This window comes from Oncorhynchus kisutch, linkage group LG23 (assembly GCF_002021735.2).
Source record: "Oncorhynchus kisutch isolate 150728-3 linkage group LG23, Okis_V2, whole genome shotgun sequence".
NCBI lineage: Eukaryota > Metazoa > Chordata > Actinopteri > Salmoniformes > Salmonidae > Oncorhynchus > Oncorhynchus kisutch.
In genome coordinates this window covers 31644955-31670538 of record NC_034196.2, presented here as the reverse complement: position 1 = coordinate 31670538, position 25584 = coordinate 31644955, and the positions used below count along the sequence as shown (strand labels likewise).

At 42.2% G+C, this 25584-nt stretch overlaps 1 protein-coding gene across 1 annotated transcript in view; it reads right to left on the bottom strand.

Annotated features, from left to right (window-relative positions):
- Positions 1 to 19957, bottom strand: part of agpat2 (1-acylglycerol-3-phosphate O-acyltransferase 2 (lysophosphatidic acid acyltransferase, beta)) — a 33714-nt gene extending 13757 nt beyond the window's left edge. The window contains exons 1-2 of the mRNA XM_020458005.2: positions 19497 to 19957; positions 7382 to 7515 (exon numbers count right to left, since the gene is read on the bottom strand). Of these exons, the coding sequence (XP_020313594.1) occupies positions 7382 to 7515; positions 19497 to 19672 (310 nt within the window). The 5' untranslated portion in view covers positions 19673 to 19957. The remainder of the gene's footprint in view (positions 1 to 7381; positions 7516 to 19496) is intronic.
- Between the last annotated feature and the right edge of the window lie 5627 nt (positions 19958 to 25584).

Sequence of the window (25584 nt, the reverse complement as noted above, 5' to 3'; positions counted from 1 at the left end):
TGATTCTGGTTTTTGTAAAAATGTTGCCTGCTAATGCTAACGCTAAATGCTACGCTAGCATGCTACGCTAACAGCGCTAGCTGTTACACAAATGCTTATTTTGCAATGGTTGAGAAGCATATTTTGAAAATCTGAGATGACAGTGTTGTTAACAAAAGGCTAAGCTTGAGAGCTAGCATATTAATTTCATTTCATTTGCGATTTTCATGAATAGTTAACGTTGCGTTATGGTAATGAGCTTGAGGCTGTATTCATGATCCCGGATCCGGGATGGCTCGACGCAACAGGTTAACAATGCTAACAATTCTTGTTCCACCACACTTTCTCCATAACCTCAAACTTTCCAAATGCCAGTTGTTTTTCGGTCACAGCTCATGAAGTACACTTCATCACCTTCTCATCCCAGTCTCCTTGGTCAGGCTTCTCACCTACCTCTTCGTTATCGTTCGGCAAACTGCCTTTACACCAGACTGCGGTCTTTCCAGAGCGCTCGCTGATTCTGTAATTAGCTAATTGGTTGTCTCTGCTCTCTTCAGCCGCGCGCTGCATTCTGTTATGTGAAGGATTGGCTGAGCCTTGGATACAGACAGTATCGCTTACAAAAGCGCATCACTCGTTCCTTTACAGCCAGTAGTGATCCAAAGCCCCACTCCCGAACTTTTCTCATCGGATCTACACTAATCACGTAGGTCACCAAATTTGGATTCAAAACGGTAAATTTTCACTAACAACTAGCTGGTCCAGCCACAAGCTTGCACTAACGAACTTGCAGCATTGTATAGAATATTCTGGAACCTCAGAGTTTCCAGAACCAGTGAGATCCAGACAGCCACAGCTGTAGGCTATTAGCGCAAGGGATAAGAAGTAAACAGCTGGGCCTCTTAGGACTTTCCACTAGATCAGAGCAGGACTTTCTTTTCCCCTTTCACCCTGAGTGGTTTGTGAAAGGGAGAGGACTGGAAAGGTTCAAATAGGCTACATTGAGGAACTATTGTCATTCTCAATGGATGTAAAAACATACATTGTTTATTTGCCGTTTGATGTGAAGAAGAAATTACTTCGAGAAGCGCCAAAGCTCATTAGTGGTGGTGAGTCAAGACACTCAGAAATACTATCAGATCCGCGTCCTTATTCAACATTGAGAGGAGCGTTCCAAAACTAAACAATTCATAAATTGACAACTCGTAAATGGAATGAAATAAAAACTTGTGTAGCCTAGGTTGTGTGCTCTGCAAACAACGTGTCCACTCCGACAATGACAACTGTAAATGACTAATAATAAATTGAATGCATTAAAACCTCAGAGCTCCCCCGCTACTTTGTGCAATTTCCACCTGAAGACATACCCAAATCTAACAGCGTGTAGCTCAGGCACAGAACAAAGGATATGCATATTCTTGGTACCATTTGAAAGAAAACACTGAAGTTTGTGTACATGTGAATTGAATGTAGGAGTATATAACAAAATAGATCTGGTTTAGATAAAACAATGAAAAATGTTTTTTATATCATCTTTCAAATGAACAAGATAAAACAAATATTCAGATAGGATGATGGGGACAATTTCAGTGAAAAATACAAGAGGGCAAAAAATACAAGAGGGCAACAGTACAAAGTTTCAGAACGATAACTTCCAAAATGAGTGTGCTACATGACATTTATCATGAAGTCACCCAGGAGTCCCACACAAGTAGCCCAAATGTACCCAGGTGGCCAAATTGGTGAAGGTATACATTTTGAAACAAATAACTATATACAAAATACCAAAATGGTATTCTAACACACCCCCCCACCCCCAAAAAATGGAGAGCAAAAAAATAGAAAAAATAATTTTTATATATATATATAAAAATAAATACACACACACACATTTACAAAATAACATGGGTAACTATTTACACACTTTCAATATTTGAAAGACCCTCAGTCCTCTATCAAAACAAATCTATTTATATAGCCCCAGCCTAAAACCCCTAACAGCAAGTAATGCAGGTGTAGAAGCACGGTGGCTAGGAACAACAAGGCTATCAGGGGTGGCCAGTCCTCTTCTGGCTGTGCCGGATGGACATCACAGTGGTTGTAGAGGGTGCAACAGGACAGCACCTCAAGAGTAAAAATGAACAGTTTAGGGTTCCATAGCCGCAGGCAGAACAGTTGAAACTGGAACAGCAGCAAGGCCAGGTGGACTGGGGACAGCAAGGAGTCATCATGGCAGGTAGTCCTGAAGCATGGTCCAAGGGCTCAAGTCCTCCGAGAGAAAGAAGGAGAGAAAGAGAGAGCAGACTTAAATTCACACACGACACCAGATAAGACAGGAAAAGTACTCCAGATATAACATACTGACCCTAGCCCCCACCCACTTTGCCATATAACCCCACCAACTTTGCCAAAAGTTGGTGCAGTAGTGCTGTAGCAGTAGTGCTGTAGCCAGCAAACTCCTTGATGCTCCCTCTAATGTAGACTGATTGGAGGAAGCATGCTGGCTGTGTTGAGATGTATGGGTTTGCATTCTACACAATACCATTATGATATATAGATTATATATATATATATATATATATATATACACATACACACACACACACAGCTCAAAAACATTAAGAGAACACTTAAACACAATGTAACTCCAAGTCAATCACACTTCTGTGAAATCAAACTGTCCACTTAGGAAGCAACACTGATTGACAATACATTTCACAAGCTGTTCTGCAAATGGAATAGACAACAGGTGGAAATTATAGGCAATTAGCAAAACACCCCCAATAAAGGAGTGGTTCTGCAGGTGGTGACCACAGACCACTTCTCAGTTCCTATGCTTCCTGGCTGATGTTTTGGTCACTTTTGAATGCTGGCGGTGCTTTCACTCTAGTGGTAGCATGAGACGGAGTCTACAACCCACACAAGTGGCTCAGGTAGTGTAGCTCATCCAGGATGGGACATCAATGCGAGCTGTGGCAAGAAGGTTTGCTGTGTCTGTCAGCGTAGTGTCCAGAGCATGGAGGCGCTACCAGGAGACAGGCCAGTACATCAGGAGACGTGGAGGAGGCCGTAGGAGGGCAACAACCCAGCAGCAGGACCGCGACCTCCGCCTTTGTGCAAGGAGGAGCACTGCCAGAGCCCTGCAAAATGACCTCCAGCAGGCCACAAATGTGCATGTGTCTGCTCAAATGGTCAGAAACAGACTCCATGAGGGTGGTATGAGGGCCCAACGTCCACAGGTGGGGGTTGTGCTTACAGCCCAACACCGTGCAGGACGTTTGGCATTTACCAGAGAACACCAAGATTGGCAAATTCGCCACTGGCGCCCTGTGCTCTTCACAGATGAAAGCAGGTTCACACTGAGCACGTGACAGAGTCTGGAGACACCGTGGAGAACGTTCTGCTGCCTGCAACATCCTCCAGCATGACCGGTTTGGCGGTGGGTCAGTCATGGTGTGAGGTGGCATTTCTTTGGGGGGGCCGCACAGCCCTCCATGTGCTCGCCAGAGGTAGCCTGACTGCCATTAGGTACCGAGATGAGATCCTCAGACCCCTTGTGAGACCATATGCTGGTGCAGTTGGCCCTGGGTTCCTCCTAATGCAAGACAATGCTAGACCTCTTGTGGCTGGAGTGTGTCAGCAGTTCCTGCAAGAGGAAGGCATTGATGCTATGGAATGGCCCGCCCGTTCCCCAGACCTGAATCCAATTGAGCACATCTGGGAAATCATGTCTCGCGCCATCCACCAACGCCACGTTGCACCACAGACTGTCCAGGAGTTGGCGGATGCTTTAGTCCAGGTCTGGGAGGAGATCCCTCAGGAGACCATCTGCCACCTCATCAGGAGCATGCCCAGGCGTTGTAGGGAGGTCATAGAGGCACGTGGAGGCCACACACACTACTGAGCCTCATTTTGACTTGTTATAAGGACATTACATCAAAGTTGTATCAGCCTGTAGTGTAGTTTTCCACTTTAATTTTGAGTGTGACTCCAAATCCAGACCTCCATGGGTTGATACATTTGATTTCCATTGATAATTTTTTTGTGATTTTGTTGTCAGCACATTCAACTATGTAAAGAAAAAAGTATTTAATAAGAATATTTTATTTATTCAGATTTAGGACGTGTCCTTTTAGTGTTCCCTTTTTTTGAGCAGTATATACATATATATATACACATATACATATACACATATATATATATATATATACACATATATATATACACACACACACACAATGGTCGTTCTCATACAAACAAACAAAGACCCTCACTCACAATGACTAGCTAATGTGTACTTTAACCATTTCGTTACATTTTTATATATTGCAAATAAAATTTAAAAACAATCACAAATTATATTTTATATTCATTTCAAACAACGGCATTAGCATGAGAGCAACTTACCAGTCCAAAACAATGTCCTCTCCATTCAAAGAATATGCCTCAGTTTCAGAGTCTTCAAAATGGAGTCTTCAAAAAGCAGATCTGTCTCACTTTCACGATGAATTTCCTCTAAAATGGTTTCTACATTCGTTTATATCTAGTCTTAGAATTAGCTTTCCTTGACTTATTCGCCATGATGTTGGATAAATAAACAGCTGAAGATGCAAGTAACCGAAATACTGCTGTGCGTAATAAGCTTTGCTCCTTCACGGTTGAATTGGCAATGGCGAAAGAGCGGTCCTTACGCCAGCGTTCAATGGAAAGGTTTGTCTTACAACAAAGAACCATGGGATATTGCCGTTTACCTCTGCTCATTGGCTATCTACCCAGCTAGATTTCAAGACGATCAGTGGTCATTGGGTTAAAAGACAGTCAATCAACGAGACAGTGGTCATATAATTGGTGCACAATGGGCTCGTCACTTGTTGTCTTCCAATCGTTTTTTCCGGGTCAATACGTCCCGCAAAATGACCCCTCAGGTTTGGTTGTGTTACTTACAAACAAACAGTTGATTGCAAGGAAACCAAACATGACGGGATAAAGTCAGGGAAAGTCTGTCTATTTTACGTTGGATGTGACGTCAAATTGAATGACACGAAATTCAACGAGATAAGCGTTCACAAAATGTTTTGTGTTAGGCTATAAAAAATGTATTTAACCGAACAAATGACCATTCATTGTGTAACAACGAGCCTTGGGATTGCAACCAGAGCAAGATCTTCAAAGGTAAACGATTTATTTCAATGCAATCTGTGATTTTGTTACGCAAGCGCTGGCTGAATAAGTAGTCTGATATGGGGGTCTCTGCTCAGATAATCGCAGCGTATTCTTTCGCAATAAATACTTTTTAAAATCTGACAACGCAGTTGGATTAGCAAGATTTTAGGCTTTCGAACCATGTGAGACACTTGTATTTACATGAATGTTTAATATGACTATTTATGTAGCGATCACCGTATGTTGTCGAATTTAATCCCGCTAATGGGTTTGGTGCGCAGAGAGGTTAACATAAGTTCCGGTAACCAAACAAACATTGTAATTAGAAATGGGAATTAATGGTATCTGTACTACTGGTGAGCCATCCCCGTGGCCTACACTATGGATTAGTCCACTGAGACAGGTGTCAATCAAAAAGTAATCATTTTAAATGCCCGACTAAAAGTTATCCACCAAACAGTCAACCAGTCGACTAAATAGGGTGAGCCCTAGAGAGTTGTCTGTAGTCAATGTAATCAGTAGTGTATTGATCATTTGAGCGAGTCTGATCTATATCGCTGGCACGTGTCTGGATGGTTGTTTGTTTTGGTGTCCTGTCAACCCAGTTGGCCCAACAAAGTGCTCTTTGAGGCCAGAAGCAGAGAGAAACGCTAGAGGCAAAAGGCCGGGGTTGTTCATGAGGAGGGAAGGTAGGGACAGAAGGCCGGGGTTGTTCATGAAGAGGGAAGCTAGGGACAGAAGGCCGGGGTTGTTCATGAGGGAAGGTAGGGACAGAAGGCCGGGGTTGTTCATGAAGAGGGAAGCTAGGGACAGAAGGCCGGGGTTGTTCATGAGGAGGGAAGCTAGGGACAGAAGGCCGGGGTTGTTCATGAGGAGGGAAGCTAGGGACAGAAGGCCGGGGTTGTTCATGAAGAGGGAAGCTAGGGACAGAAGGCCGGGGTTGTTCATGAGGAGGGAAGCTAGGGACAGAAGGCCGGGGTTGTTCATGAGGAGGGAAGCTAGGGACAGAAGGCCGGGGTTGTTCATGAGGAGGGAAGCTAGGGACAGTAAGCCAGGTTGTTCATGGGGTGCGAAGCTAGGGACAGAAGGTCGGGATTGTTCATGAGGATTTGGATCAGCAGGTGGAGCAGTTGTTCAGTAGATTATCTGTTATGGGAGGTTGGTATGGTAACTCCGACCCTAGATCAGCCATCAGCCTCCTGCGGTGTGTTATCAGCTCTAATGAAGCATCTCTCTCCTTCTCCCTCACTGTCACACACTCCTTCTCTCCCTCCCGCTGTCAGACACAATCACCTTCTCCCTCCCACATGCTCGCTCGCTCCCTCCCTTGCTCCCCCTCCCTTACATTCCTGCTGTCAGTCTCCTAGCTTGCAGTCAGTCTCCTGGCTTGCAGCCAGCTCATATCTCTCAGTCACCACCAAGACACATACACACAGACTCCTCCAGCTAGTTGTTAAAGTGAACCCCCCCCCACACACACACACACACTTAAATCAATGTGACACACTAGGGACACAACCTAGGCCCTATGAGAATCCAGTAGGAGACATACTAAGAATTCCTCTCCTGACCAACTCTCTGAATAGACATATCATTCAAAGACCTTTAGAATGCAAACAAAATCTCCCATGAGGGGATACCAAAGATGATCAATTTCGATGTAAAAATGCATAACACATTCTGGATTCAATAACTAAATACAGCCAGTCAGCCTCATGGCACTAATTAAGGCTAGTGCTGCACAATCCTCTGGTGCCAAGCATAATCCAGTTTATATTGATCCATGCCTTTCTCTAATGTCAAACATCTGTAACAACATTATTTACTTAAAATAGTGCTGTCTAGCCCTAGAGTTAGGATACACAGTCGGTGCTGGGTTTAGACTTAGACAGCCATGTCAGTGATCGGAGCTTGTGTGATGCTATTCCAACTGACAGTTGTCAGTCTTCGCCCACTGAAACCATGCGTATCAATCCCCACTATCCTCCTCTCTCAAAATAGAGTGCTCTGTGACTGGCAGCACTCAAACCATTACTAGAAGATTCCCTTAGGAAGTGAGCTATGGAGGGTAAAGTGGAGTTAGTGAGAAGGGAGAAACCCAGTGTTTGTATTCAATACAAGAGGGACGAGACTCAGAGACCAGGGAAACGCCTCGATCCTATTCAAAAGTGTGTGCGTGCGCGTAAGTGTGCATCTGTGAGTGTGTCGGTCCGTTCATCCATCTGTGTGTGTCTCCTACCCAGTACGTCCAGGGAGCTCTGGTGGTTGGAGATGATGACGTAGGGTCCCTCTGTCTGCAGGTGTTCCAAGCCGCTCACGTCAAATCTCAGACCCAGGAAGTACTTCACGTGACGAACCAGAGCGCGGATCACCCTGGAAACCAAGGAAGGGACAACAATAATCAATTCAATCTTTATTTGAAAACCATTTCAGTGTCAAACGGTGTGAGTAGAATGAAAACGGCAGAGTTTCATAGCATCAGTTCTGCTCAGTCCGTGATCACCAGGTGAGCAGACTGACTACCTCCTAATCATAATGAGTAGGCTAGTTACACTACATATACACATTTTGTGTATGTGAACACCCCTTGAAATTAGTGGATTTGGCTATTTCAGCCCACACCTGTTGCTGACAGGTGTATAAAATCGAGCACAGCCGAGCAGTCCCCATAGACAAACATTGGCAGTAGAATGGCCCATTCTGGAGAGTTCAGTGACTTTCAACATGGCACCGTCATAGGATGCCACCTTTCCAACAAGTCAGTTCGTAAAATGTCTGCATTGCTAGAGCTGCCCCGGTCAACTGTAAATGGAAACATCCAGGAGCAACAACGGCTCAGCCGCAAAGTGGTAGGCCACAGAACAGGACCGCCGAGTGCACTCACTACAGACTGCCTCTGGAAGCAACGTCAGCACAAGAACTGTTCGTCTGGAGATTCAGAATATGGGTTTCCATGGCGGAACAGCCGCACACAAGCCTAAGATCACCATGCGCAAAGCCAAGCGTCGGCTGCAGTGGTGTAAAGCTCGCCACCATTAGACTCTGGAGCAGTGGAAATGTGTTCTCTGGAGTAATGAATCACGCTTCACCATCTGCCAGTCTGATGGACAAATCTGGGTTTGGCAGATGACAGGAGAACGCCATCTGCCCAAATGCATAGTGCCAACTGTAGTTTGGTGGAGGAAGAATAATGGTCTGGGGCTGTTTTTCATGGTTCGGGCCCCCCTTAGTTCCAGTGAAGGGAAATCTTAACACAACACTATACAATGGCATTCTAGATGATTCTGTGGTTACAACTTTCTGTTTCAGCATGACAATGTCACTGTGCACAAAGTGAGGTCATTACAGAACTGGTTTGTTGAGATCACTGTGGAAGAACTTGACTGGCCTGCACAGAGCCTCAACTTTAACCCCATCGAAAACCTTTGGGATGAAGTGGAACACCGACTGCGAGCCAGGCCTAATCGCCCAGCATCAGTGCCCGACCTCACTAACTCTCGTGGCTGAATGGATGCAAGTCCCAGCAGCAATGTTCCATCTAGTGGAAAGCATTCCCAGAAGAGTGGAGACTGTTATAGCAGCAGGGGGGGGACCAACTCCATATTAATGCCAATGACTTCAGAATGAGATGTTTGACGAGTAAGTGTCCACATACTTTTGCCATGTAGTGTATATTAAAAGTATAGTTCTTCACATTATGCTATTTGAAAAAAACTTTCCAACAATCTCCCCATGGATAATCACCAATCCTCAGTGTGAAAGAGAAGTGGAAGTTATAGGTCTACTGCTGCATTGACCTATGGACAATGAGTTCCATGCGCTCATTTCTTTAGCCACCAATGGATCACAGCGTATCAATGTGTCCATATGGCAGAAGCTGGTGATCTCGCATTAGTTGACTTAGATTTAATTCAGATTTTTATGATTAACCACGTGAAAATGATTGAGAAATGAAAACGTTATTGAAATGAAACTGTTCGACTTAAATGTACATATGAAAATCATAATTGGCACACAGAACGGTAGAAAATGGTAGGATAAATTGTGAGCTTCCCCAAACTTGAAACTCACTCACTGCCTATGAAGTCTATGAAATCATTGCCTCCATGGTCAGATTCTGCCTATAGGCTACTTTGAAGCAAGGCAAGACATGCCTCATAATATGAAATAAAAATGTTTTTCTCCCAGTCATTTTGGCCAGCAACAGTTTTATTTCCAATCACCTTCTCATTTCATTTTTCAGCCAAAAGCCGGCGATTGCCAGCTAATGGAAACCCTGACCATCACATACAACAGTTGAGAGAGAGCATGTTGAAGAGAGGAGGGCAAGGCAGCCATAACATAAACCCCCAGATCTGTCCGGGACACAAGGCTAGCAGTGCATGCTCTCTAACAGATGGCCTTCATTACTGGAAGACTACAGCCTCTGTCCCTAAAGGAAGAAGAAGTGTGTGGTTCTGTTTACTCCAGTCTAGCATTCAGCATACTGTCCATTTTATTCTCCCTGTGTGGGTTTAGAATACGACCAACACTGCTCAAGTCACAAGAATGAGTGTGTAGAGTAGAGTGCAATGAGACTGGATCTGCATGTCAAAATATGATCTTCAAACCAGAATAAAAACACTATCTCCTCACTATCACGACGATAAAACCATCCAATCTTGTGCAAAAGCAAGCGTGATTGTGCAACGCCTCTATCGACAGGCAAGCTGCTATTCTTAGACTACAGCACAGTCGTAAAGAGGAAGACAATTGCCTTAAATTCAGTTGCAACCGCAATGTCAACAACTGACATATCACAACGGTTATCCTCTAATGATCACGTTTAGGTTGTCAGTTTCCTCCTGAATGTCATTGCATGACTGCTCTCTAAAAGACACATTTTAACCCTTGTTTTGAACTATTTCAAAACGAGCAAAGCCCACAGTATCTTCAACAAGAGTCTTTACTGTGTAAGTGTTTCAAAGTGTTTTAATTAAATATTAATTGAGCAAGGTCAGGGTGACCTCAATTATATCCCAAAGTATTGTTCCAGTTTCAACAGATAAACGTGCCAAAGTTCCAGTCTAAGCAGTCCGAGACAGTTGACATAAACCAGAGAAGAAAAAGAGTTGACAGCACACTGCAATACACTACATAGCACATCATGGTTCACGAGCACTGACAGGTCTTAGTACCGTTGACATCTATAAGCCATTCCCCTTGAGCAGTGTCTAAATCTCATTTGTTTCCATCCCAAAACTCTGTGTGACGATTCAGGTTGGAATCTTGCAGCAACATTCCTATAGGGATGTAGACAGTGCCTTCGCTGTCCTGGTTGAGAATAAAATGACTCTACAAAAACAGTCTCCAATTCTAGAATAATTGCTAGAAATGCCTTTTGCCATGTGATAATGCTCAACACACCGGCACTAGTTTGTCAGGAAAACATGGCCAACCTATAAGGCTTTCAAAGACACTAAGCATTGAGTGGGTGTTTGACCTGGGGCTGTAAATGAGGGTCATTCACACAGTGAGCCAGGTTCAAGAGTCCCAGTTCCCACTAGAGGTCGACCGATTAATTGGGGCCGATTTAATGTTTTCATAACAATCGGAAATCTGTATTTTGGACACAGATTTAAATTTGTATTTATTTATTTAACGAGGCAAGTCAGTTAAGAACACATTCTTATTTTCAATGACGGCCTAGGAACAATGGGTTAACTGCCTCGTTTAGGGGCAGAACGACAGATTTTTACCTCGTCAGCTCGGGGATTCACTCTTGCAACATTACAGTTAACTAGTCCAACGCTCCAACCACCTGAATACATTGCACTCCACGAGGAGCCTGCCTGTTAAGCGAATACAGTAAGAAAAGGTAAGTTGCTAGCTAGCATTAAACTTATAAAAATCAATCAATCATAATCACTAGTTAAACTAGTAATATCATCAACCATGTGTAGGTATCTAGCGTGTCCTGCATTGCATATAATTGATGCGGTGCGTATCGTTGCTCCAACGTGTACCTAACCATAAACATCAATGCCTTTCTTAAAGTCAATACACAGAAGTATATATTTTTAAACCTGCATATTTAGCTAAAAGAAATTCAGGTCAGCAGGCAATATTAACATTAATATTAACCAGGTGAAATTGTCACTTCTCTTGCGTTCATTGCACACAGAGTCAGTATATGCAACAGTTTGGGCCGCCTAATTTGCCAGAATTATACGTAATTATGACATAACATTGAATATTGTGCAATGTAAAAGGAATACTTAGACTTATGGATGCCACCCGTTAGAAAAAATACGTAACGGTTCCGTATTTCACTGAAATAATAAACGTCTTGTTTTCGAGATGATAGTTTCCGGATTCGACCATATTAATGACCTAAGGCTCATACTTCTGTGTGTTATGTTATAACTAAGTCTATGATTTGATAGAGCAGTCTGACTGAGCGATGGTAGGCAGCAGCAGGCTCGTAAGCATTCATTCAAACAGCACTTTCGTGCGTTTTGCCAGCAGCTCGTCGCTGTGCTTCAAGCATTGAGCTGCTTATGACTTCAAGCCTATCAACTCCTGAGATTAGGCTAGTGTAACTGATGTGAAATGGCTAGCTAGTTAGCGGGGTGTGCGCTGATAGCGTTTCAAAAGTCACTCGCTCTGAGACTTTTGTGGAGCGATGGGTAACGCTGCTTCGAGGGTGGATGTTGTTGTTGTGTTCCTGGTTCGAGCGAGGAGAGGGACGGAAGCTATACTGTTACACTGGCAATACTAAAGTGCCTATAAGAACATCCAATAGTCAAAGGTTAATGAAATACAAATGGTAGAGAGAGAAATAATCCTATAATTGCTATAATAACTACAACCTAAAATTTACCTGGGAATATTGAAGACTCATGTTAAAAAGGAACCACCAGCTTTCATATGTTCTCATGTTCTGAGTAATTTTTTATTTATTTTTTATTTCACCTTTATTTAACCAGGTAGGCTAGTTGAGAACAAGTTCTCATTTGCAACTGCGACCTGGCCAAGATAAAGCATAGCAGTGTGAGCATACAACAAAGAGTTACACATGGAGTAAACAATTAACAAGTCAATAACACAGTAGAAAACGAAGGGGGGGTCTATATACAATGTGTGCAAAAGGCATGAGGAGGTAGGCAAATAATTACAATTTTGCAGATTAACACTGGAGTGATAAAAGATACTTTTGCCATGTAGTGTATATTAAAAGTATAGTTCTTCACATTATGCTATTTGAAAAAAACTTTCCAACAATCTCCCCATGGATAATCACCAATCCTCAGTGTGAAAGAGAAGTGGAAGTTATAGGTCTACTGCTGCATTGACCTATGGACAATGAGTTCCATGCGCTCATTTCTTTAGCCACCAATGGATCACAGCGTATCAATGTGTCCATATGGCAGAAGCTGGTGATCTCGCATTAGTTGACTTAGATTTAATTCAGATTTTTATGATTAACCACGTGAAAATGATTGAGAAATGAAAACGTTATTGAAATGAAACTGTTCGACTTAAATGTACATATGAAAATCATAATTGGCACACAGAACGGTAGAAAATGGTAGGATAAATTGTGAGCTTCCCCAAACTTGAAACTCACTCACTGCCTATGAAGTCTATGAAATCATTGCCTCCATGGTCAGATTCTGCCTATAGGCTACTTTGAAGCAAGGCAAGACATGCCTCATAATATGAAATAAAAATGTTTTTCTCCCAGTCATTTTGGCCAGCAACAGTTTTATTTCCAATCACCTTCTCATTTCATTTTTCAGCCAAAAGCCGGCGATTGCCAGCTAATGGAAACCCTGACCATCACATACAACAGTTGAGAGAGAGCATGTTGAAGAGAGGAGGGCAAGGCAGCCATAACATAAACCCCCAGATCTGTCCGGGACACAAGGCTAGCAGTGCATGCTCTCTAACAGATGGCCTTCATTACTGGAAGACTACAGCCTCTGTCCCTAAAGGAAGAAGAAGTGTGTGGTTCTGTTTACTCCAGTCTAGCATTCAGCATACTGTCCATTTTATTCTCCCTGTGTGGGTTTAGAATACGACCAACACTGCTCAAGTCACAAGAATGAGTGTGTAGAGTAGAGTGCAATGAGACTGGATCTGCATGTCAAAATATGATCTTCAAACCAGAATAAAAACACTATCTCCTCACTATCACGACGATAAAACCATCCAATCTTGTGCAAAAGCAAGCGTGATTGTGCAACGCCTCTATCGACAGGCAAGCTGCTATTCTTAGACTACAGCACAGTCGTAAAGAGGAAGACAATTGCCTTAAATTCAGTTGCAACCGCAATGTCAACAACTGACATATCACAACGGTTATCCTCTAATGATCACGTTTAGGTTGTCAGTTTCCTCCTGAATGTCATTGCATGACTGCTCTCTAAAAGACACATTTTAACCCTTGTTTTGAACTATTTCAAAACGAGCAAAGCCCACAGTATCTTCAACAAGAGTCTTTACTGTGTAAGTGTTTCAAAGTGTTTTAATTAAATATTAATTGAGCAAGGTCAGGGTGACCTCAATTATATCCCAAAGTATTGTTCCAGTTTCAACAGATAAACGTGCCAAAGTTCCAGTCTAAGCAGTCCGAGACAGTTGACATAAACCAGAGAAGAAAGAGTTGACAGCACACTGCAATACACTACATAGCACATCATGGTTCACGAGCACTGACAGGTCTTAGTACCGTTGACATCTATAAGCCATTCCCCTTGAGCAGTGTCTAAATCTCATTTGTTTCCATCCCAAAACTCTGTGTGACGATTCAGGTTGGAATCTTGCAGCAACATTCCTATAGGGATGTAGACAGTGCCTTCGCTGTCCTGGTTGAGAATAAAATGACTCTACAAAAACAGTCTCCAATTCTAGAATAATTGCTAGAAATGCCTTTTGCCATGTGATAATGCTCAACACACCGGCACTAGTTTGTCAGGAAAACATGGCCAACCTATAAGGCTTTCAAAGACACTAAGCATTGAGTGGGTGTTTGACCTGGGGCTGTAAATGAGGGTCATTCACACAGTGAGCCAGGTTCAAGAGTCCCAGTTCCCACTAGAGGTCGACCGATTAATTGGGGCCGATTTAATGTTTTCATAACAATCGGAAATCTGTATTTTGGACACAGATTTAAATTTGTATTTATTTATTTAACGAGGCAAGTCAGTTAAGAACACATTCTTATTTTCAATGACGGCCTAGGAACAATGGGTTAACTGCCTCGTTTAGGGGCAGAACGACAGATTTTTACCTCGTCAGCTCGGGGATTCACTCTTGCAACATTACAGTTAACTAGTCCAACGCTCCAACCACCTGAATACATTGCACTCCACGAGGAGCCTGCCTGTTAAGCGAATACAGTAAGAAAAGGTAAGTTGCTAGCTAGCATTAAACTTATAAAAATCAATCAATCATAATCACTAGTTAAACTAGTAATATCATCAACCATGTGTAGGTATCTAGCGTGTCCTGCATTGCATATAATTGATGCGGTGCGTATCGTTGCTCCAACGTGTACCTAACCATAAACATCAATGCCTTTCTTAAAGTCAATACACAGAAGTATATATTTTTAAACCTGCATATTTAGCTAAAAGAAATTCAGGTCAGCAGGCAATATTAACATTAATATTAACCAGGTGAAATTGTCACTTCTCTTGCGTTCATTGCACACAGAGTCAGTATATGCAACAGTTTGGGCCGCCTAATTTGCCAGAATTATACGTAATTATGACATAACATTGAATATTGTGCAATGTAAAAGGAATACTTAGACTTATGGATGCCACCCGTTAGAAAAAATACGTAACGGTTCCGTATTTCACTGAAATAATAAACGTCTTGTTTTCGAGATGATAGTTTCCGGATTCGACCATATTAATGACCTAAGGCTCATACTTCTGTGTGTTATGTTATAACTAAGTCTATGATTTGATAGAGCAGTCTGACTGAGCGATGGTAGGCAGCAGCAGGCTCGTAAGCATTCATTCAAACAGCACTTTCGTGCGTTTTGCCAGCAGCTCGTCGCTGTGCTTCAAGCATTGAGCTGCTTATGACTTCAAGCCTATCAACTCCTGAGATTAGGCTAGTGTAACTGATGTGAAATGGCTAGCTAGTTAGCGGGGTGTGCGCTGATAGCGTTTCAAAAGTCACTCGCTCTGAGACTTTTGTGGAGCGATGGGTAACGCTGCTTCGAGGGTGGATGTTGTTGTTGTGTTCCTGGTTCGAGCGAGGAGAGGGACGGAAGCTATACTGTTACACTGGCAATACTAAAGTGCCTATAAGAACATCCAATAGTCAAAGGTTAATGAAATACAAATGGTAGAGAGAGAAATAATCCTATAATTGCTATAATAACTACAACCTAAAATTTACGTGGGAATATTGAAGACTCATGTTAAAAAGGAACCACCAGCTTTCATATGTTCTCATGTTCTGAGTAATTTTTTATTTATTTTTTATTTCACCTTTATTTAACCAGGTAGGCTAGTTGAGAACAAGTTCTCATTTGCAACTGCGACCTGGCCAAGATAAAGCATAGCAGTGTGAGCATACAACAAAGAGTTACACATGGAGTAAACAATTAACAAGTCAATAACACAGTAGAAAACGAAGGGGGGGTCTATATACAATGTGTGCAAAAGGCATGAGGAGGTAGGCAAATAATTACAATTTTGCAGATTAACACTGGAGTGATAAAAGATCAGATGGTCATGTACAGGTAGAGATATTGGTGTGCAGAAGAGCAGAAAAGTAAATAAATAAAAACAGTACGGGGATGAGGTAGGTGAAAAGGGTGGGCTATTTACCAATAGACTATGTACAGCTGCAGCGATCGGTTAGCTGCTCAGATAGCTGATGTTTGAAGTTGGTGAGGGAGATGAAAGTCTCCAACTTCAGCGATTTTTGCAATTCGTAAGGAAGGAACGTAAACATTAGCTTTCTTACATAGCACATATTGCACTTTTACAACACTTTGTTTTTGCATTATTTAAACCAAATTGAACATGTTTCAATATTTATTTGAGGCTAAATAGATTTTATTGATGTATTATATTAAGTTAAGTGTTCATTCAGTATTGTTGTAATTGTCATTATTACAAATAAATTTAAATGATATTTTTTTTAATTGTCAGATTAATCGGTAGTAGCTTTTTTTTGGTCCTCCAATAATCGGTATCGGCGTTGAAAAATCATAAATCGGTCGACCTCTAGTTCCCACTAGCAATTTGAGGGTAGATGACCGTGACAGGCTGTGCTATCCTTCCGTGTTGAATCAGTCAACTCTTTCTAATACGGCCTGCCCCCTCTCGGTCTGTGTCACTGTGTGTCTGGATCTCCATCTTCCACTTCTACCCACACACTCAATCTCTCTGTCTCTCACACACACATACACATACACATACACATACACATACACACACACAGCGACTGTGAAAATGGTCCAGCTGCAGAAAACCTTTGGGGTAAGAGAATACTGCCAGGTGCAACATGACACCACAGCCAATACTTCTGGTCTGCACACCTGGCTGTGAAACAGTTCTGTTATTCCAAGAGCACTGAACCTGAGCCAAGTCAGTCTGCCAGTTGTGTTATCACTAACAAAGGACAACAGGCAGCACAAGGCTGGGGAAGACATACATTGATTTCTAGGGTACCTTTCGGAAGAGATGAGTTACAACCAGCCAGTAACACGACTCTGAAAGGGAGAGACTATCTGACCCCCACTCCTCTCTTATTGTGTCCAACCGGCCATGTCGTCTCACTAGCCACAGTAAAATATGTCCCAATCCCCCTGGCCTGCAGACCAGTTGACTGACAGAGGTTACGTTTGCATTCTTGGGCACAGGGACTGTCTAAATGACTATGGCCCCTTAACACTCACATCTGTAGCCATTAAATGTTTTTAAAGGCTGCTCATGGCTCACATCAATACCATCATTCTAGACCCACTCCAATTCACATACTGCCCAAACAGATCCACAGATGACGCAATCTCAATTGCACGCCACACTGCCCTTTCCCACTTTGATAAAAATAACACCTATATGAGATTGCTGTTCATTGACTACGGCTCAGCATTCAACACCATAGTGCTCTCCAAGCTCATCACTAAGCCAAGGACCCTGGGACTAAACACCTCCCTCTACAACAGGATCCTGGTCTTCCTGACAGGACACCCCCAGGTGGTGAGGGTAGGCAACAACACATCCGCCATGCTGACCCTCAACACGGGGGCCCCTCAGGGGTGCGTGCTTAATCCTCTCTTGTACTCCCTGTTCACCTACGACGGTGGTAGGCCTGATCACTGACGACAATGAGTCTATAGGGAGAAGGTCAGAGACCTGGCAGTTGTCCTGGCACCACAACCTCTCCCTCAATGTCAGCAAGACAAAGGATACGATCGTGGACTACGGGAAATGGAGGGCCGAGTAAGCCCTCATTCATGTCGACGGGGCTGTAGTGGAGTGGTTCGAAAGCTTCAAGTTCCTCATTGTCCACATCACTAAGGATCTATCATGGTCCAAACACACTAACACACTCATGAAGAGGGCATGACAACGCCTCTTCACCCTTAAGAGGTTGAAACGATTTTGCATGGTCCCTCAGATCGTCAAAAAGTTCTACAGCTGCTTCAATGACAGCATATTGACTGGCTGCATCTCCGCTTGGTATCACAACTGCATGGCATCTGACCGCAAGGCTCCACAGAGGGTAGTGCGCACGAGCCAGTACATCCCTGGGCCAAGCACCCTGCCATCCTGGACCTCTATACCAGGTAGTGTCAGAGAAAGGCCCTAAAAATTGACAAAGACTCCAGCCACCCTAGTCATACACTGTTGTCTCTGCTACTGCACGGCAAGCGGTACCGATGCTCCAAGTCTGGAACCAACAGGATCCTAAACAGCTTCTACCCCCACGCTATTAGACTGCTAAATAGTTAAGTAGTTAACCAAATAGCTACCAGAACATTCTGCATAGACCCATGTTCCACTTACACTGCTGCTACTGGTTACTGTCACTTTATTCCTAGTCATGTACATACAGTATCTACCTCAAATACATCGTAACCCTGCACATCGATATAATACCTGGTACCCCTTGTAACGTTACTCATTGAGTACTTTTACATGCACAGTAATAATTCAATATTAATAACCCCCTGGAGTCTACGTGCACGCCCCGCAAAAATCTTATCTGCATAATAATAATCCATCAGCTTAAGATATGACCGGACGATATGGCCAAAATATATCACGGTATTTAAAAAACATTTGACAGTAAAGTAGTGTTTAACTGTATTTTAGAATCGAAATTCTCTTTAGGAGTAGTGTGTGACCCTTTGGTGGAAACACATACATTCCAAGTGATTACAATGGGTATTTCTCCATTCTGATTGCTATTCAATTCAACTTCATACATTTTTATTTGCATTTCCACAGCCACATAAGGCTGGACGATATTGAACAAAATGTTGCAATTGCGATTTACACCTTACAAATATGTAAAACTCAACAATTTCAACGATTGCACTGAGTTATTTCATATAAGGATAGAAGTCAATTGAAGACATTTGAGGAACTGATTTGACGAACTGGAATAAATGTGTAAAAACGTCTAAATGTCTGTTTTTGCTTTGTCATTATGGGGTATTGTTTGTTGATTGATGAGGGGGGAAAACGATTATCTATTTTTGAATAAGGCCATAACGTAACAACATTTTGAAAAAGTCAAGGGGTCTGAATACATTCCGAATGCACCGCGTCCAATGACATTAAACCAACTGATAAACTAAAACATCTTGCCTTGGTCCTGTTTAGACTTGAGACACAAAATCGATGACAACAATGCATGGATTAAAGTGGCATTTTTTGCAGTTGTTGGATTACATCTGTGCAAAAAAAAACATGCAAAAAAAAAACATGCCTGTTGGATGCATGTTTCGACCTGGTTTCCAGCCACGAAAACGTCGGGCCCTGAGGCCATGTCTGAAATGCCATATGTAACGACAACGTTAGCAAACTACTTAGCATTAGCCGCATGATACCGTACAGAAAGTCCCAAACATCTGGCAATGCATTGGAGCTAGCTCGCTAGCCTTCTTACCAACCGCTGGATAGCCATCTCGCAGTCAGTTACAAAAATGCAACAACGAATAGGTGACAATATCTGCGCATACCTTTTCTGGAAGTAGAAACAAATAGTGATGTTATGGTTGCATTATTTCAGTCTTTGGCGAGCTATTTAGCTACTGTAGCCATCTTCCATTCCCATGAGCAAACGTTAGCTAGCAATGCACGGCTCGCGTTGTTGTACAACCTGGAACTTACCTCATGTTTTCGATGTCCCTGCCGCCGCTTTTCAGAATACTAAGCGGAATCGCAATCGCAGCCAAAATCATCATATAGGCCACGTAGAAACACTTTTTAAAATAAAAAACAAAAGTGCTGCTGGTCCATAGCAGGAGTGGGACCAGCAGCAGTAGGAACACCAAGAGCGCATCCATACTGATTCCTCCACTGATATTGCCAGCAAGAGTCTCTGATGGTGCTAGCTAATGTTGTGCAAGCATTAGCAGCACTGTGTGGCACCGACTGACATTACAACTGCCAAGAGGAAACACACAACTTGTGCAACTTCGGTGGTGCACGACTCGTTCTCTAGATTAATATAACTCGTGGACAACACTGTTCAGTAAACGATGGTGAAAGGCAGCCTCATGTAGAGGTTCCTAAGGTAAATTGCCATGGAATTCGATGTTTTTTTCTGTTTCCGGTTGCACCTTATATGGTTCCTCGGTCACCGTTCACATTCAGTGATGACAGCCCAGCCCAAAGCAAATACTGTAGTAACGGTTTCCAGAAGTAGGGAATGTAGAAGAGCAAGCTTTGTACTGTGACTAATCTTTTCGGGTAAATAAGTTGTAAAATATTTTTTTAAATAACATTACGGTTTCAACAGATGTAGCTTGCAGGCTGCAGTTATACATCCAGCTAATGACTTAGGCTGCTGATCTCATTGAAAAATGCATTATGTTGCTGTTGATGCCTGGGGCCAAACTCAAGTCAAAACTCGTGTTATTTGTCATCCTCTTAAAATCTTCATAAAATATTTGTTGGGCTGTGCAGCATCTTATTCTCTCTCTCTCTCTCTCGCTCTCTGCATGTGTGTGTAGGCGAAGGGTGGCTACTTTGAATAATCCCAATATAAAATATATTTTGATTTGTCTAGCACTTTTTTGGTTACTACATGATTCCATATGTGTTATTTCATAGCATTGATGTCTTTACTATTATTCTACAATGTAGAAAATAGTAAAACATTAAGAAAAACCCTTGAATGAGTGGGTGTTTCCAAGCTTATGACTGGTACTGTATATACAATATCTTTGTTGTTCTGTCCTTTTAAACATGTCTGAAGTAGGATAAATAATGTATTTAACATATGACACAGAAAACACAGACTTTGATTGGCATCTGAACCAGGATGACTCATGTTTGACTCACACACACCTTTGGACTGAGGATGCTCTGAAATACATGTTGGTGGACTCCCTGTCAGGATGGCTCAATACACTCAACGAGATGGATCTGATGGTTAGAGGTCTTCAGAAGAAAAAGCAGGAAGATGAGTGGAAAAGCCAAACATGAGTGTATGCAACAAAACCCTTTTCAGCTATGGTCCAAGCATAACCAGATTTAAGCATTTCTGACAGTGAAGAGACATTTACACGTTTATCCCTCTTATAGATCAAGATGTTAAGTCATCAATATGCCAGATTAAGACTACAGATAAAACAGGATTAGTTGTGATAATCCAGGAGCGTAATCTAGCCCTGCCCGGTACCTCAGGCTTTAGACCGTGTATCTGCTGTTTGTTAACTAGAGATGCTTTGGACCATGGCCAGATAATTAATCACAGAGTAACTGCAGTGATTCTTACTATACCACTACTACTGTTCTAGTCAGTCAAAAGCTGTAAACCTGCAGCTTCAGGAGTAGACAAAACAGCATTGAAAAACAGCATTGATTCATTATGATTGTCATTCACTGTCATTATTTACAGAGTCAACATTGTTTTATGTTTTTTATCAAATCATTATTTGCTGTAATCTGATTGTAAATAGTTGCAGTAATCTGATTGTAAGAAGCCTCAGAAAGTTATTGGATGATTTATATTTAGGACTCCTCCATCATAGAAAATAGTTTATGGTTTTGGACAAGAGCCCAAAGATTTCCGTAGAAAATTACAGTGTTGTTTATTGCTTATGTATCAATACATGTTTTATTTTTCATGTTGAACTGAGTTGTTTTTTCCCCAGCTTCTTCTCCTCATGTAAAATCAACCCGGTACCTAGCTGAGAATTCTTATTGTGGAGTTGAGAATTCTCAGCCTGTACCCTATTTTTGTCAATAATTTAAGGTGCTCTGTCTCCACCTACTGGAGATTAGATTAACTGCATCCCATTTAAGTCTTCAGCTCAGTTCCAATAACGAAGTGTGACTTAATAGCGTAAATCCTTTTTTGTTCCACTGTGGATGTCTGTTTATTACAGTAATGTCTGTTTCCCTGAATAATCTGCAGTTATCATTGGATCTTATTTTGTTTTTGTTTTACCTTTATTTAACTAGGCAAATCAGTTAAGAACACATTTTTATTTACAATGATGGCTTACCCTGGCCTAACTCCCCTAACCTGGACAACTCTGGGCCAATTGTGCGCTGCACTTATCACTCTCTCACTTCACAATAATCAATCCAGAGAGCAACTGTATCCTACCTGTATAGGAGTGTCACCTAATGCCTTACATTTGCATGACAGAAGACTGAAGTCAAAGAGAAGGAAAGGGGATACTTAGCATTAAACTAAAATGTGTCTTCCACATTTGACCCAAGCCCTCTGAATCAGAGAGATGTGGGGGGCTGCCTTAAGCAACATTCATGTGCAGGGGTCTGCCTTAATCAACATCTTCATCAGCTCAGGGATTCAATCAAGCAACCTTTCGGTTACTGGACCAACGCACCTACCCACCAGGCTACCTGTGAAATGGGCAGTATCTAGTAGCCTCAGGTATTACCATGTGTCACCCTAGAGATCCTTAGTCATACAACTATAGTAGCTAAGGGAACAAAGTAACTACATTGCATTGTCACTTAAAATGTACTGTATCTGTGATCTAAATTGATAGTTGGGTCATTTTTTATTTAGTCTTTATTTAACTAGGCAAGTCAGTTAAGACCAAATTCTTATTTACAATGACGGCCTACTCCGGCCAAATCCGGACCAATTGTGCACCACCCTATGGGACTCCCAATCACGGCTGGATGTGACACAGCCTGGATTCAAACCAGGGACTGTAGTGACACCTCTTGCACTGAGATGCAGTGCCTTAGACCGCTGTGCCACTCAGGAGCCTCGGGAGTCATGGGGTGGGGGCTTCCGATGAGTTGGATCTGGGGTTGTCGGACCAAATCGGTCTTATTTAAAACGATCTTATCACTGTCTCTCTCACAGTACACAACCATGCACTGACTCGCACAACAGTCCTTTTAAAAGACACCATTTTACCATTCACCCTGTTTCCACAAGTTACGGTTTTAATATTTCCTGTCAGTGACAAGGCATGTAAACATACATAACTAAAACCACTTGAGTGAGTGAGTGAGTGGTGTTGTATTGTGCTTCTGTGTGTTTGACTTACAGGAGCCCTCGGACTGACAAGCCATCCTTCACCGTGGTGACTCAGGTGTTTGGGCCTGTCAGAAAGAAAGATGACTGGGTCCTAGTTTGAAAATGATTTATTCACCAATCCTGCATCCTCTAGAATAGTAGTAGAAGTTAATTGACTTGCTTACATGCCTTCAGAATGAGGTTCTTATTCTCAACACCCCATGTACCCCACTTTGCCTTCTCATTATCGAAACAGATAGCTAAAATACATGTTTAAAAGTCTGATTGAATTTGATGTTTTTATCATTTAATTTTAAATATTTTTACTTTCAGGTTTGTTTAACTCGGTCCTTTTCATTGAGGGAGCAAAGCAAAAAATATTATACATTTATTTGTTCATTACTTTTTGGGAAATTGTGGTAAAATGCATAATATCTGATCAAAAAACATACAAATAATAATGAAACGGAGAATTGCAGATCCTAATCTCAGTGATCCAAGAGGATATTTAGTGAAAAATGACAGTTGAAAAATGTTTGGTTAAATGAGAATGACCCATATCTTCTTTCACTGCCAGCCATCATAGGATATAAAAGCCCATAGCTGTCTGGCCCTAGTGTTAATTTACAGCGAGTGCACCAGGCTGTGGTGGTGCGTGCAGTTAGACACACAATGGAGCATTAGGACATATCTCAATTATACATGAAGACAGTGGGCCATGGGCCATTAGGACACAACTCAATTATACAAGACGACAGTGGGTCATTAGGACACATCTCAATTGTATATGAAGAAAGTGGGCCATTGGCCATTAGGACACATCTCAATTATACATGAAGACAGTGGGCCATGGGTTATTACAACACATCTCATTTATACATGAAGACAGTGGGCCATAGACCATGGGCCATTAGGACACATCTCAATTATACATGAAGACAGTGGGCCATAGACCATGGGCCATTATGACACATCTCAATTATACATGAAGACGGTGGGCCATAGTCCATTAGGACACATCTCAATTATACATGAAGACAGTGGGCCATAGACCATGGGTCATTAGGACAACTCTCATTTATACATGAAGATAGTGGGCCATAGACCATTATGACACATCTCAATTATACATGAAGACAGTGGGCCATAAGGACACATCTCAATTATACATGAAGACGGTGGGTCATGGGCCATCATGACACATCTCAATTATAAATGAAGACAGTGGGCCATTGGCCATAATGACACATCTCAATTTTACGTAAAAGTCAGTGGGCCATTATGACACATCTCAATTATAAATGAAGACAGCGGTCCATTGGCCATAAGGACACATCTCAATTATACATGAAGACAGTGGGCCATTAGGACACATCTCAATTATACATGAAGACAGTGGGCCATTGGCCATTAGGACACATCTCATTTATACATGAAGACAGTGGGCAATGACCATGGGCCATTAGGACACATCTCAATTATACATGAAGACGGTGGGCCATTAGGACACATCTCAATTATACATGAAGACAGTGGGCCATTATGACATTTCAGTTATACATGAAGACAGTGGACCATGGGTCATTAGGACACATCTCAATTATACATGAAGACAGTGGGCCATGGGTCATTAGGACACATCTCAATTATACATGAAGAGCAGTGGGTCATTAGGACACATCTCAATTGTATATGAAGAAAGTGGGCCATTGGCCATTAGGACACATCTCAATTATACATGAAGGTCAGTGGGTCATTAGGACACATCTCAATTGTATATGAAGAAAGTGGGCCATGGGTCATTAGGACAACTCTCATTTATACATGAAGATAGTGGGCCATGGGTCATTAGGACACATCTCAATTATACATGAAGGTCAGTGGGTCATTAGGACACATCTCAATTGTATATGAAGAAAGTGGGCCATTGGCCATTAGGACACATCTCAATTATACATGAAGACAGTGGGCCATGGGTTATTACAACACATTTCATTTATACATGAAGACGGTGGGCCATAGACCATTAGGACACATCTCAATTATACATGAAGACAGTGGGCCATAGACCATGGGTCATTAGGACAACTCTCATTTATACATGAATATAGTGGGCCATAGACCATTATGACACATCTCAATTATACATGAAGACAGTGGGCCATAAGGACACATCTCAATTATAAATGAAGACAGCGGGCCATTGGCCATAACGACACATCTCATTAATACACGAAGACAGTGGGCCATTGGCCATTAGGACACATCTCAATTATAAATGAAGACAGTGGGCCATTGGCCATAATGACACATCTCAATTATACATGAAGACAGTCGGCCAACGGTCATTAGGACACATCTAAATTTTACGTAAAAGTCAGTGGGCCATTATGACACATCTCAATTATAAATGAAGACAGCGGGCCATTGGCCATAACGACACATCTCATTAATACACAAAGACAGTGGGCCATTGGCCATTAGGACACATCTTAATTATACATGAAAACAGTGGGCCATGGGTTATTAGGACACATCTCAATTATACATGAAGACAGTGGGCCATTAGGACACATCTCAATTATACATGAAGACAGTGGGCCATTGGCCATTACGACACATCTCATTTATACATGAAGACAGTGGGCAATGACCATGGGCCATTAGGACACATCTCAATTATACATGAAGACGGTGGGCCATTAGGACACATCTCAATTATAAATGAGGCCATATTAGCGAAGTAAT